Source organism: Polyodon spathula, chromosome 9 (assembly GCF_017654505.1).
Source record: "Polyodon spathula isolate WHYD16114869_AA chromosome 9, ASM1765450v1, whole genome shotgun sequence".
NCBI classification, from domain to species: domain Eukaryota; kingdom Metazoa; phylum Chordata; class Actinopteri; order Acipenseriformes; family Polyodontidae; genus Polyodon; species Polyodon spathula.
In genome coordinates, this window is record NC_054542.1 from 16,173,106 (window position 1) to 16,189,150 (window position 16,045).

Genomic DNA, 16,045 nt, shown 5'->3' on the forward strand with positions numbered 1-16,045 from the left:
TTTACTGCCATGGTGTTGTTGGTAAAAAAAATCTCCTCCTTCTTAAAAAGTGAGCTTAAGTGTTTCAGTGGTAAAGATTGCGAGGAGATCCTGATGATTTATGTAGAGGTGTCACTGTCTTGGTGCCCTGAACCTGAGCCTCCGACAAGTGTGCTCCCCACTCTATAAGGTGTCGTCTGTGTGACAAAGTGTAGGGGGGTTTGGAGTATGGAAGCCCCACTCTCACCCTTGGTCAAAGTTGCCACCAACTGCTTTCTGTTGCTGCTTTCCCGGGGAGATGATGTGAAGGGAATCTGGAATCCGAGTATTCCTCAAGAATAATCTTGTGTCCCTTACAAGGGAAACTGCTGCCCTAAAAACTGCTAAAATAGCAGTGCTGTTGGTCTGGCTCCTATTTTGAAGAGACTTGCCAGTTGACAAATTGTGGTCACCCTCTCCTCCATGAGGTACTCTCTTCCTGTTAGTGTATTGAACTGGGCCTCACCCTGAGAAAGTCACTCAACCTCCTTGTGCTCAGTCTCTGCAAGATGTCTTGGATAAACAAATAATGATAAATAACTGGTACAGATGGCCCTGGATGGAGAAACAGATATCTCTGTAGCTGTTTTATATAGGGAGATGGAGTAGGCATCCGTTAAATCTATGGAAATCAACCAGTTCCCTGTTTGGACTGTCTTGGTAATGGTGGCTAGGGATACCATCTTGAACTTTTCTGACAGGATGTATCTGTTCAGACCTCTGGAGGTCAAAATAGGGCCTCGAGCTGCTGTGGTGTGGGTCTGTGGCTCTGGGAGACAGCCTTTAACAAACAGTTCTGGTAGGCCACCAAGATACTGCTGTAATTACCCAACCATGAGGCGAACAGACCGGCTAAGTAAACCCTCTTAAAAGAATTGTCTCTGAAACCCTGTACTGTTTATTTGGTCAGGTAGCGTCTATTCAAGAGTGCTAGCTTTGGGGCTTTTACCAGTGATGCAATAGTGGCATCTACTGGAGGAAAATTAGACAAGCCAAGCTTCTCTGCCTCATATAAGCTGTACAGCGTCCCCATGGAACGTGAAACAGCAGGCGCTGTAGCAGGGTGACCTCAGGATAAATGGACCTCAAAAAGAAAGTCTGGTTGTACTGGAGAATACACATGAGAAGATATATTACATTATAGACTGTTTCCGCTTGTTATCTACAGGCCATGGGACCCACAACACATCAGTGGTCTTCTTAATCAGCAGCATAAGCTCTGTGATAATGACATCTGTACTCCTCAGAGGGGAATTATTGATCTGCCATCTCCTCTGAGGCAGCTACAGACAGCAAATCTTGCTGCCATTCTGCGTGTACTACTCTCTGCTGCTCTAAAGCAGGGGTGGCCAACCTTTCACAGACCAAGAGCCAAGGAAATAAAATGTACAGTGACAAAGAGCCACAAACTTTAAAAAGTGCTTAATTTAGCAATTCACTGATATTTTTTACTACAATTACTATCACACACACTATTACATGAAGCTGACCTTCCAGTAGATGCGTAATATTAATATCCAAACAAATACATTTTCACTAAATATAAAAGCATAATTTTGTTTCTGTTTCTTATTTGGGCGAGTAGCTAACTATTGTTTATTTTCTTATACCACATACAGGCAGGATATGTACTCTGTGTGACCTTTTGGCATTCTTTTACTACGCGCAATGTTCTGAATGCGGCTGTAGTTCATTGTCTATCTTTAGATCTGAGATGGATATGTTCTACCATGTGACGTGAGAGCTGCAGGTCTGAAATTTGCTTTTGCAGTTTATTGCTGTTTGGACATAGGCTAGCAATAACATCCCTAAGACAAGTTTTCACAAGGTTCACAGTTTTTTTCTTTTTTTTTTTTTGCATGGGCAATGTTCCAGGCCACTTGTTAGGAGTAGGCTAGAGTCGTGGTCTCAGATTATTTGCATCTGTTTATTCATTTGCTTTTTACCGACAGCAGTCATTTTGACGGGTACATTTCAATCAGCTCAGATATGAAAATGAAATACAAACTTTCAGATACAACTCAAAAGATGTATTCATGAACATATCTAAAATTTGCATAGCAGAAACACCATATTTAAATAGAAATTAGCACATAACGCATGACTATCGTGGCGGTTCTAGCGTTAACGTTTAAAGACAGAAGTTCAGAATCTTTTGGAAATTCTTTGTCAATGCGGGCACGGTTTGTAGTGAAATAATGCTGCAGATTTTAAGATTTGAACTGCGACAAAAGGCAAGTGCCTGGTTGCATAACACCTTAAGTGAAACTCCCCCCTTAGATTTCCCAAATTTTCTACTTAAGTAATATCTGTATTTAAGTATTCCCTTTAAGTTAGTTAATCGTAGCACAAAACTCTTTAGTGGATAACTACGTGAAAATACTTAAAATGTCCTATTGAGGACCCTTAAATCGAAAAAATGGTATGGCAGTGTTTTTGGAAATAAGAGGACAGAGCCACACTTAGCAGAAGGATTTGCAGAGAGAAAATCCTTTGGATATAATGGATGATAACCAATAAATAACAAACTACTGATTTGATACTCTTTTAAAATGTCTGCATATGCTGGAAGCAGATTAGCAACCCTGTAGGTTTACCAGTTTTTTGTAATGCTCTTCTGAAATCAGAATATATATCTATCTTGTGAATGCTACGATTTACCATTAAATTTCTTGCATTTACATTCAGTTATTTCTGCCAATTTCTTCTGCTTCACGGCAGTTGCAAACTATGTCCGAATTTGACCTGTTATTTGCTTTCTTTTATTCTATTCCTCCATAAGTATGATGTTTTTCCTCTGTCCAGTTTGGGTTTCTTTATTTATCAGCCATACTGTAGTTTTCCTTAACTGCCCAAATATTGCCATGGAGACAGGATTTACAGAGTACAGTAAGCTACTCACCTATTGGTTAAAATCTTAATACTTAAGTGTTTTCCCTTAGTTAAGGAGAGTGGTTAAGATGTTTTGTGCAACACCCATAAGTTTTTCCCTTAGCTAAGTGAAATACTGAATAATATGGTTTATGCAACAGGACACTGGCAAATAGGCAAATTACTCTCCCACTCAGGTAAGAAGGTTCGATATTCATCTTCATATTTTCTTTTTCGCTATTTTTTTTGCATTTATTAACAAAACAGAAGCCGGTCCTGTTCAAAGTTAACAGTTTCCAAACTTCTGTAACTTTAGTCCCGAATGCACAGTAAAGTAAGGGTGGATTTGATTTGCTAGTTAGTTGCTATGTAACAAAAAAAAAATAAAAAAGTTGCTTCCACACTGCTGATTGGCTAAGGTCAGAAATGGATCGGCTTGTGATGGGGGGGGGGGACGGGGGCGACGGGGGGGCGACGACCCCCGCTGCTGGAGTCTGAAAAACATTTTTATGTGAATATTTTTTCTTTTATTTACTTGAATTAATTAATTCATTGTGTAATTTAATATATGGGAAGTTCAAAGAGCCGCAGTTTGACCACAAAAGAGCCGCCGGTTGGCCACCCCTGCTCTAAAGGCACACAGGGTGCAGATGAAGCAGTGCGCTCACACAGTAGCTATGCTAATATATTGCCCTGTTTGCAGACCGCCTCCCAGAGCTTATCCAGCTTTTCAGAGCTCTCCGATCTATGAGACCAGTGGCTTTTTCTCCTCCTCTTCTTAGGAGGGGGAAGAGGGAGGAGGAGGAGGAGGAAGAGGAGGCGATCTCCTGCTCTCTCTTGGGACGAGCCCTCAGGGGAGGATACAATCCTCTCTTTCACCGGAGGATGGGGAGAGCCTTGTCCAGGTGGAATGGACAATGATCGCTCTACAGAGCTGCGAGACATTCACTTCTTCAGCATGCACTTAGAAAAATACATAGAGAATTTGCAGGAGTTGCAGTTGGCAAATGCCTCTTTACATGTCCTGGACCCAGAAAGGCAGTGCATCTACCGTGCTCGTCTTCCATTGGGAGACCCACTTTGCAGACATCACAAGAGTAAAACCCTGGCATAGTATACCAGCAGTGGTTTTTAATTCAAAACAACCACTCAGCTGTAATTTCTCTAACAGTAAAATGTATAGTACTAGTAACCAAAGGCGGCTTGAACATCGCAAGCAGCAATGCCGCTATGCAACCACTGTAATATGTCGAACAGGGCATGTGTCAAAGTCAAGCCTTTGTTACTTTTAAGTACATGCATGTTGCCTAGGCACTAGGTATTGACAATGACGACCCAAGGGACTTTTTCGACCTGAAAAAAGAAGCAAGGACCAAGGGTCACAAATAGAGATTAGACAAAGGGGCATTCAGAACAGAAAATAGGAAGCACTTTTTTATACAGAGAATTGTGGGAGTCTGGAACCAACTCCCCAGCAATGTTTTTGAAGCAGATACCCTTGGATCCTTCAAGAAGCTGCTTGATGAGACTTCTGGGATCAACAAGCTACTAACAACCAAACAAGCAATGGCCTCCTCTCGTTTGTAAACTAAGTTCTTATGTACAGTACTGTACTGAACTTTTTGAACGGATAACCGGTATGGTATAACCAGTACTCACTGTACAGTACACATAGTTCACAACACAGTATAAATGGCGCACGGTACCCACAGTACAGTGCAAAAGCACAGTATGGTGCACACGGTGCAGTGCAGTGCCCAAGGCACGTTATACACAGTATGGTGCAGTACGGTGCACAGGGCATGGTACACCACTGTTACGGTAACCTTGTTCACCAAGAAGAGTGGTAAATCAGTGACCTACAAATTACAGAAGCTGCAAAATACAGCACCAGAAAGGACTACATTGCAATGGTCTCTGTGTTAGATCTGTTGTTCTCCTGACCCAAGCAAAATGGAGACCAGGTGTTCCCTCTCTGTTGAGTTCATCAGATGAGGTAAGAAGCATTTTTTAATTAGGTATGCCTGTACCTCAATGATCAGGTGCCATCAATTCAATCAAGGCTAAATCTGGTCAAGTGGAACATTTTGAAAAAATAGGACAGCAATGCAAGTGTAATTGCGCAAATAACTATGTATTTTAGGGAGACATCAACTTTTATAAGGTATGAAAGACAAATTCATGGGCACTTTGAAATGCTCTGGTACCCCATAGCATCATCAAGACACAATTCCTACCTTCTCATTGTCCTTTTGTTCGGGGTCATTAAGTTCTCTCAGGTCCCAGCACTGCAGCTCTCTGCCAGACTTGTATTCCCAGAGCCTCAACGTTCCATCCTGTTAATGTGCAGAATACATATTATACACAGATCATAGCTGCACTGTTGTTTCATAAACATTATTGAACTGATGTGTTCTTGGCCATTTCAAAACACACCATGGACTGCACCTTGGCCTGACTAACAGATGTATCCATTGTGAGTTACAATTGTGGTACATAGAGTCTCAATGCTGAATGCGGCAAACTAGATCTAGCAATCTGTGTTATGTGCCTAGAGTAGCGCAAGAGTACGTAGTTCATATCACTGACCATATCAGCGAAGTGATACTGAATGGCTTTTACACAATTTAGGTGCGTACACAGTGACGAACACACCTGTGCAACTGCAGAGGTTTATTTAACTGCAGAACAGCAGCTGTATATAATGACTGTGGGAATGGTAGAAGTGCCATATAAAGTTGTATTGGGTCAAGACATGCCAGTATTGGTTGAGCTGGTTAAAGTTCAGTGTAACGCTGTGGTAATCCATAGTTAGGCAAAGAAGAAAATCAGGAGAATTTCTCAGTTGCCATTTACAGATGCTGATCTGGAAGTAATGCCCAGTAAAACATAGATACATATGTAGAAACACAGAAAGACTTGCAGCATCCTTAATGCTTGACGCAACTTACCACAGAACTCTAAACAGCAACAGAAAACAGGCAACATGATTTGATAGTGTGACAGAAAAGCTCTAATAAATCAGCTATTTCTACCTAAGAATTTACAAGACAAAATTTTAGAGTTGGGACACTATCGCAATGGCCAGACATATGGGCAGGCAGAAAACACTAGCGAGGATTGGTTTATAGCCAGGTTTATATTCTGATGTGGTGAAGAATTATGAAATTAATGGAAAGACAAAACAAGGGAAGTCATATATGAACAGAAAGGGGGAAAAGAAAACAGGCAAAAAATTTCCAAAACAACATGTTTTGCTTTATGGAAAAAACATCTGTGTGTATGTCCATATTTGCTAAAAAAAAACAACATGTTTTTGTTTGTTTTCTTAGAAAATACTTTCATTGAACATTATAAAAAATATATTTGGTAGGTTTTATGAGACAAGTTTATTACAAGGATGGATTATAGGCAGCTTTTTTTTTTTACCGTGTTACAATGTAACACACACAAACAGTTTTGTTTTGATTATTACTGTGATCTGCACTGGCTTATTTTGATTTTTTGACATTCATATTTTATTATATATAAATTGATTACTACATTGACTATGGTTGCCAAGATTTTTATTTAAGGGAAAGGTATTCCGTAACACTTGCAACAGAGATCGCGAAAAAATTACAGAAGCAGTACAAGCTAATCGATAACACTGCTCATGTGGCCCATCTTACGTTTGACAGTGGATTCATTTATTTACTGTAAATTATGTAAAGCTATACGTAATGTTGTCCTAATGAATTTAATTAAAATTAAATTAAATATTCCTTGTCGTGATATAATAATCTTTATTTTTTATATAGCGCCTTTCATAGTGGACCACCATGACAAAGCGCTTTACAAGATACAAGACTAGGGTGTGTGAACTATGCATCAGTTGCAGAGTCACTTACAACGTCTCCCTCGAAAGACGGAGTGACTAGCTCAGGGTCACAAGGCTGTTTCTTTAACCACTGGACCATCCATCCATCCATCCACCACCCACACCCACAAGAAACTTTCCCTCTACATAGCAGAAGAGCTAAACAGGTGGCTAAATCTTGTTACAAGCACAGAAAATGCAAAATCAATGGTATAACACACATGCCAGGGAATGCAGATATAAACTGGGGCAAAGAGTACTTTTGCTGTTGCTTCAGCTCACAAGCTACTCACTAAATGGCAAGGTCCTTATTAATTGCTCTGTCGTATTGCCCAAGTCAAATATGAGATTGCCATGTCAGAAATCAAAGTGTTCCTTATAAATCTATTAAAGGAATGGAAGGACAGATAGACCACAGCCGCCTGCTCATGCCTTGCTGATTCACAAAATGCAAGACATCAATGAGAGAGAGATACCTGAAATTAGCCACCTACCACCTGCCCAGTAGGAAGAGCTGGCCACCCTGTTATCGACATTTTCAGATCTAATCACCGAGAAGCCTGGATATAACAATGTTGTACAGTACAATATTATTTAGATTGACAAGCAGCCGATTCGCCAATGCATGTGGTCGGGTCCCATAAGGCCTGCCAGCCATACTGAAGAAGAGCTGAATGCTTTGCTTCGCCTTAAAGTGATTGAACCTTCCTTCCATCACCCTTGTACCCAAAACGGATCAATCCATTTGCTTCTGTACAGACTTTCATAAGCTCAATTTCAATTAAATTTGATAGCTATCCAATGCCTTACATTGATTACATTATTAAAACGCATAGGGGAAGCCACTGTTATCAGTACACTTGATTTACTCAAAGGCTACAGGCAAGTACCTTTCACATCTGCATCCAGAGAGCTCACCGCTTTCAGAACTCCGTTTGGGCTGTAATGCCCTTCTGTCTCCATACCTGCCACCTTTCAGTGCCTTATGGATGACGTAGTCACTTACAATACCAACTGGCTTGAACGTGATGACAAAGCTACAATCTGCTGGACTTGCCATCAACAGTGCTAAATGCACATTCGATAAACCTGAAGCACAGTTCCTAGGCTTTGTGCTGGAAACAAAGCCTATTCACCACTTTGTACCTCTGTTTCCCAACATTACCTTCCCTTTAAGGCAACCAAAACCGAGGCAATGGCAAATTCAGCTGGACCTCTGCTTGCCAGGAGGCTTTTGAGAAACTGAAAAATATCATCTATTCAAAACCACTGTAACTACCTCGATTTTTAAGCAAACCATTCTCGATTCAGACAGGCGCCTCAGATGTGACCGAGACTCGGCACTCGGTTATCAAAAAGGAATGTCTCGACATTAAATGGACATTAGAGAGAATCTTAAATGCTATCGGTTAGGGTGAAAATTCAGCTTGGACATGGACCACAAAGCTTTAAAATGGCTTTCATTGATGCAGGACATACACACCACAAAATTACTTTGTGGTACCTGCCCTTACAGCCGTTGAGTTTCAAGATTCAACACCATCCTGGAGTCAGTAACAAAGCTGCCTCACTAATAAACCAACCATGTTATCTTTTCTTTTAGTTGTTGTGTTTTACTGTTGTATAAATATGAATTAATAAATAAAATAAGACACTTAACTGTCCGTCATCACAGATGCTGGAAATGAAAATTAAAAGGAGGAGAACAATGGAGTTGGTTTCGTGCCTGCAAGCACTTTGTAAATGTTTGTTTAATATTGGTACCACCTTTAATGATTTTTTTTTTTTTTTGCCTGCAATTACAGTTCAGCTCCACACCGACAACCATCTCCAATATTAATAATATTACAGGGCTTCAAATTAATGGTGGCCTTGCAGCAATCACCGCCTTGCCGCAATGCCCATCAAAATGCATGTCTACTCACAGCAATTATGGTCGCAGTACCCTTTCCTCTACATCAAATCGAGACGCCAATAACATGGTTTGCGTGGTTACAGTGGTATCCACAGCCAACAAAAATGTTGCAGCTTTTAAAAACTTTTTTCTGACAATTTAAATCAGCTGCACTTCCTTAGTCCTGCCACCAGGTGGAACATTGAAGTAGCTGCTGGACAATGGCTTAAATGCATTAAACATACAGGCAGAAAGGATTGGGTAGTCCCTCCAGGATTCCGCGATCGTGGAAAAATAAATCACTAAATAAATCACTGCCTTTGCATCTTCCACAGCTTCCGTTGCCACCCACTTTCTTCCAGCTTTCAACACAGATGCTGCCTCCCAAACACATTCGTCGTGTGACTCTACCAATGTCATTTCCAAATCGAGTCTTGGCACACTAAAAACTAGACACTGTTGGTATTGCCACCGTTGATGTAGAACCTCTTATCCACTACTTTACCTTTAATTATATAGATGCTACTTGAGTTAGTGGGCTTGAAATGAATTAGTGCCCATTCAATGTTATTGATTAGTTTGCCCAATAACTTATTAGTGCAGGCTACTGTTGTAGTCATGTCATCCATGTATGCTCTAATTGGTGTAGTCGCATTCCAGAAGTCAAGCGTTCTCCTCCTGCTAACCACTTTGATGCCCTAATAATTACTTCCATTGCCATGGTAAAAGCCAGTAGGGAAATGGTGCATCCTGCCATTATTCCAACTTCTAGGCATTGCCATGTAGTGCTAAATTCTGAATTAGTTGAACAAAATTGCAAATCTCCAAAGTAGGCTTTCACTAAGTTTGTTATTGTCCTCGGTACACTGCAAAAAATTTAATGCTGTCCAAGAACCTCATGTGGTATTGAACCGTATGCATTAGCCAAATCCAGGACCGTCACATGGAGCTCCTTCCTCTCCTTTTTAGCTGTTTGAATCTGCGGCCAGATCACACTGATGTGCTCTAAGCATCCTGGAATGCAGGCTTTCTGTACTGAAGTGTAAATGTAGCAGTTCTTCAATAGGTAAACTGAGAATCTCTGAGCAACAATGCATAAGAAAATCTTGCCTTCCACATTTAACATTGAAATAGGGCGAAACTGACCAATAATCATAGATTCTTTTGGGTATAAAGACCCCACCTGCTTGGCACCATGCTCTTGGTACAACCTTTTTTTTCCCATGCTACTTTCATCAATTTCCACAGGATTCATAGAACACCAGGGGCACTCTTGTACACTCTATACGGAACACCATTAATTCCAGGAGATAACGCCCTTACCATTTTCACAGCTGGCTCTACTTCTTTCTACTTAGGTGTACAGTCCTCCATTTGGTAATCTGGTGGATTGATGGGTGGGATGTCTGTAGGAATCGACATAGGCGCCTCCCCTTTTCAATCAGTGTGTTTCCTCGAGATATCTCTCCAGCTCAGACCTAGTTGGTTTTAGTGTGCCATTTCTCTCCCTGGTGAAAAACTTTGCAAATTTGAATGGGTTTTTATAAAAGTGAGTCCTCATGTTTTTTTTGCAGCGTTTCCTTAAGCGATCAGCTCTGCTCAATGTTGCAAGCTTATCGTTTATGATCCTTGGTAATCTGCTCCTCCAATGCTTCCACAGCTGCCTCCTTTCTCTAACTAAGCTCTCGATCTCTACTGACATAACAATCATGTGAGAAAGGGTCCCCAAAAACTGGCCATAGGAACATAACTGAGTGGGTGTGCTAAAATGTATGTCCTTAAAAAAAAAATATAATAATAATATTGGGGGGGGGGGCATTTGTGTTGCTACTCAGTGAAGAAATATAACCAGTTGAAATACAATGTACAGACATTTAATCTATATTTTCTGTCTCCCATATGCAACAGAAGATACAATACTTCAGTCACTTTATATAATAGCATTGTAAAATTTGTAAATAAAAAATGATACATTCAAATGTCTGTTATATCTAATATCTTATTTATTTGTTTATCCGAGTGCAGTGTGTTTATACAGCTAAAGAATATAATTTCCAGTGTATGTATATATTCATGTAAGAAAAGTAGTTTGCATGTTTAATTAAATGTTTTTATTAATTTTTTTCTGTTTTAAATGTTCTTTTTAACCCTTTGCGGTCCTATGTCGGACCAGGTCAGACATTACAATTCTCTTTCCTGTCCGACATCATCAAAAAGACGTAAAGCACAGGTCTCTAGTCGTTTTTTCTCCGGAAAAAGCCGAGAAAATCTTTCAATGGCCAAATGAAACCGAAAAAAAGGGCATATCTCATCGCCCCATGCACTAAAGCGATAACAGACATAACAAAGGAGATAGCTGCTTCTGCATCCAGCGCTCAAAGAATATCACAAACATTTGCAGAGCTTTTTGAGATGTTATAGTAATAAAATAATGACTTGGATGCATTACAGTGACCAAGGGAATGAGCCTGGCTGCAGATACAATACTGAATATCCTTTTTTGATTCAATGCCTTTTAAATCTGTTTTACACTGAATAAAATATTTTAAACCACGTGTGTAAAATAATTGGCGCGTGTGAAAATAAATTGGACCCGACGCACTTGACAAGCGCTGAATAAATGGACTGCAAAGGGTTCATTTTTTGTAAATCTTTGCTAATCTTTAAAAATTATTTGCTTTCTCAAAGTTAAAAGTTTGCAAATGTTTTGTCATAATTCCATATACTGGGATGATGTTTTTTTATGTTCAAAAGTAATTGGTGGAACAGTTGTAATGACAATAGATTTAGTATGTTAATTATATAAATACATTTGCTGTTTTTTTTTTTTAAATGTATTTAATAACTTTGTAATGTCTACTTTAAAATCATATTTCACAGTTGTGTGACAGACTGATTCTTGGTAATAAATCTCCCTCCTGACACCGTGTAAAGGGAACAGAGTGCCCTGGACTAGATGGCCTGACAATTCAGGGTTAGGTGGAAGTCGACCATCTAGAAAGAGGGCACAGCTGTGGTACATTAAGTCATCGCTCCAGAGGGAAAGCGATGTAGCAACCGCGGATTGGAGGAGAAACGGCTGCACTCGCTAACCAAGGGAGCGTGACTGGAAAAAAAAAAAAAAAAAAAAAAGAAAGACACAGAAAGAGTACACAGAACTGCAAATGCAAGTCAAAAAGGAAGTTAGAAAGGCCAAGAGAGAAATAGAAATGAACATTGCTAAGGGAGCTAAAACCAATTCCAAAATGTTTTTCCAATATTACAACAGCAAGAGAACATTCAAAGAGGAGATTAAATGTTTAAGAGATACAAATGGCAAAATCATAGAGGAAGAAAAAAAAATAGCAAATATGTTAAATGATTACTTTTCACAAGTTTTTACAAAGGAAGATACTGACAACATGCCCCACATGTCATCCAGTTCCTATCCAGTTTTAAATAACTTTAGCATAACTGAGGCAGAAGTGTTAAAGGGACTAGGAGCTCTTAAAATAAACAAATCCCCTGGGCCGGATGAGATCCTCCCAGTAGTACTCAAAGAAATGAAAGAAGTAATTTACAAACCGCTAACCAAGATCATGCAGCAGTCTCTTGACACAGGGGTGGTACCAACAGACTGGAAAATTGCAAACGTAATACCGATCCACAAAAAGGGAAACAAAACTGAACCAGGTAACTACAGACCAGTAAGCCTGACTTCTATTATATGCAAACTTATGGAAACTATAATAAGATCCAAAATGGAAAATTACCTATATGGTAACAGGGTACTGGGAGACAGTCAACATGGTTTTAGGAAAGGGAGATCGTGCCTAACTAACTTGCTTGATTTTTTTGAGGATGCAACATTGATAATGGATAATTGCAAAGCATATGACATGGTTTATTTAGATTTCCAGAAAGCTTTTGACAAAGTCCCGCACAAAAGATTAATTCTCAAACTGAACGCAGTTGGGATTCAAGGAAACACATGTACATGGATTAGGGAGTGGTTAACATGTAGAAAACAGAAAGTACTGATTAGAGGAAAAACCTCAGAATGGAGTGTGGTAACCAGCGGTGTACCACAGGGATCAGTATTAGGTCCTCTGCTATTCCTAATCTACATTAATGATTTAGATTCTGGTATAGTAAGCAAACTTGTTAAATTTGCAGACGACACAAAAGTAGGAGGAGTGGCAAACACTGTTGCAGCAGCAAAGGTCATTCAAAATGATCTAGACAAGATTCAGAACTGGGCAGATACATGGCAAATGACATTTAATAGAGAAAAGTGTAAGGTACTGCACGCAGGAAATAAAAATGTACATTATAAATATCATATGGGAGATATTGAAATTGGAGAAGGAATCTATGAAAAAGACCTAGGAGTTTTTGTTGACTCAGAAATGTCTTCATCTAGGCAATGTGGGGAAGCTATAAAAAAGGCTAACAAGATACTCGGATACATTGTGAAAAGTGTTGAATTTAAATCAAGGGAAGTAATGTTAAAACTGTACAATGCACTTGTAAGACCTCATCTTGAATATTGTGTGCAGTTCTGGTCACCTCGCTATAAAAAAGATATTGCTGCTCTAGAAAGAGTGCAAAGAAGAGCGACCAGAATTATTCCGGGCTTAAAAGGCATGTCATATGCAGACAGGCTAAAAGAATTGAATCTGTTCAGTCTTGAACAAAGAAGACTACGTGGCGACCTAATTCAAGCATTCAAAATTCTAAAAGGTATTGACAGTGTCGACCCAAGGGACTTTTTCAGCCTGAAAAAAGAAACAAGGACCAGGGGTCACAAATGGAGTTTAGAAAAAGGGGCATTCAGAACAGAAAATAGGAGACACTTTTTTACACAGAGAATTGTGAGGGTCTGGAATCAACGCCCCAGTAATGTTGTTGAAGCTGACACCCTGGGATCCTTCAAGAAGCTGCTTGATGAGATTTTGGGATCAATAAGCTACTAACAACCAAACGAGCAAGATGGGCCGAATGGCCTCCTCTCGTTTGTAAACTTTCTTATGTTCTTATGTTCTTATACGTGTTCAATGTAAATGATTGCAGTATCAGCGCTACTTAAGGTCTTTACCAGAAATGTTCATTTTTGACCCTTAGCTGAGGCCAAAGGTCATGGGTAATGACTTTTATAGAGCACATATGACTTCCTATATGTGTTCCATATGAACCTTGACCATCTGTGATCCCTGAGGCACAAGGAGACAGTTTTTAGTTTGACCTTTGAGAGGTCAAAGGTCACAGGTGATGACATTTTTTTCATAGAGCATATAAGACTTCCTATATGTATTCCATTATAACCATGACCCTACAGCACGCCCTACGAGATAAAATGTAAATGTTAATTCCAATATGGCCACCAAACCATGTGACCAAAACACGCCATTTTGAAATCAACAGTACTTCACATTACCCTCTACTATCATACTCAATTTCATGTCTCTAGTGTATTGCAGCATATATTTATACTTTAATATATGTAAATATAGCACATGTGAAATTGTTATTTTACTCGCTGCACCCATGTTTAATGAAAAAGCAGGGATTTTACAAAACTTAGAAAGGACCTTGTCATGAGCAAGCGTGACAATTTTGGTGCCGATCAACACTGCGGTTTCAGACAAGATCTTTGAATAACACTTTTCTTGTTATGGGTCATAAAAGTTGTTTTTCAGTTATCAATATGGCTGCCAAACCAGGTAACCAAAACACGCCATTTTGAAATCGCCAGTACTTCACATTACCCTCTACTATCATTTTTGTAAACTGAAAGTAGAACAATGTTATTATTCAGGAATAATTTGTCAAAAAAACCCAAAACATTAAAATAAAAACTGATGATTCATATCTAATAATTAATGTAAATATTTTGAAGAAATAACAAAAAAAAACCTAATAATTTTGTAGAGCATGTTCTACATTGCACGACTTTGTTTCAGCCAGACATGTCCTTATTTAATTGACCTTTTAGGACATGGCTGGTTGAAACTTAAGTCCTGCAGTGGAATGGATTTGAAGCGACAAGGTTACAACTGCTATAAATAACACAGGCATAGACAATTCATAATCAATATATTTACAGCACAAACAGTATTTTTAAAAAAGCAACTCACTACCCAAAAAAAGTGGTTTAAATGCTGTTCATAGAGTACAGAACACATCTTATTAGAAATATACTTTAAAGTGCACATCACACAGATTTATTAATGTATTTATTAGTTTTTATATAGCGCTTTTATCAAAGTGTTTTACAATGCATACAACACATAAATCCTACTATGTTTAAATTACTGTATCATTTGGTCTATAGGTTACATTTAGAGTTACCAGATTTCCAGGCTGAAAAACTAGTTTTGTTTTTTTTTTGTTCAGTTTACTACTGCATTTTCTAAACAGCTGAAAGCACACAAGTATGATTCTGTAATACTATGTTTCCTATTTCATTACATGTCGATGTGTACCTTTAAAGCGTACAGACACCATATCATTAAAGGCGATAGGCAAACGATTTAGAAATTGTACTGACATTAGAACAGATGTTACTAAAGCGCAGTCAATTTATAAGAATCAACCGCATATAGTGATCAAAACCACTGGGACAAAACCATTCCCACACCAAAGTAAAATAATCAGTTTGCAAGAATCAAGCAATTCCCTTATAAGAATAATTTAGGGGCAAACTGACTACATGAATATGGTAGTGTATCAAGTGCAATGACGTGTACAGCCAATAAAAGCTGTTTTTGAATCTGATCACATCTCGCACGATTAGGCGTGTATGCAGCGTGAATAGTGCAATGATGCAGGAAACACTGCATTGTTTGAATCAAAACGTGACTGCGCCACTGCATTGTGCAGGTATGTTTTTTGTGATCTCTGTTAGTGAAAATGTGTTTCAATAAAGTGAATACATGTTAATTGAATACATACCGAGTACAGCAGTGTTATTGTGCGATACGCATGTACAGTGAGTGGTATTGTAGCGTGGTGAGGAGGGGAGGCACCCTCACGAGACGATCGCTTCTCCAGTATACTGTAGTAAAATGGGATTCTGGAGCCTTGAGTAAACAGTCATAACAGTCTGTGATCATGTAACAAGCTGCTTACACAAAAGGACTTGTTTTGATGTATTGTCGTGTGTAACTGAGCATCATTGACATCTGCATACTGTATTTAAAGTTGATGACACACTTTTGCTAATGGTAAAGCAACAGAGTGGTCAAGACAGTGTAAGTTATCAGGCTGGGGTCTTGATTTACGGTTTTAAACTGGTTTTGATTTTATTTTTTACACTGCAGTGGCAAAACAACCATTAACTAAACAAACAAAATAAACCTAGCTCTCAGCTGGAGCAGTAACAGCACTTTGTGTGAACAACCACTAGATCTTTTACTCAAGTT

General features: G+C 39.1%; 1 protein-coding gene across 1 annotated transcript in view; it reads right to left on the minus strand.

Moving 5' to 3' along the window:
- wdr4 (WD repeat domain 4) overlaps positions 1-16,045 on the minus strand; it is a 75,095-nt gene that overhangs the window by 26,758 nt on the left and 32,292 nt on the right. Inside the window, exon 7 of the mRNA XM_041258760.1 lies at positions 5,127-5,225. Within this exon, the coding sequence (XP_041114694.1) occupies positions 5,127-5,225 (99 nt within the window). The remainder of the gene's footprint in view (positions 1-5,126; positions 5,226-16,045) is intronic.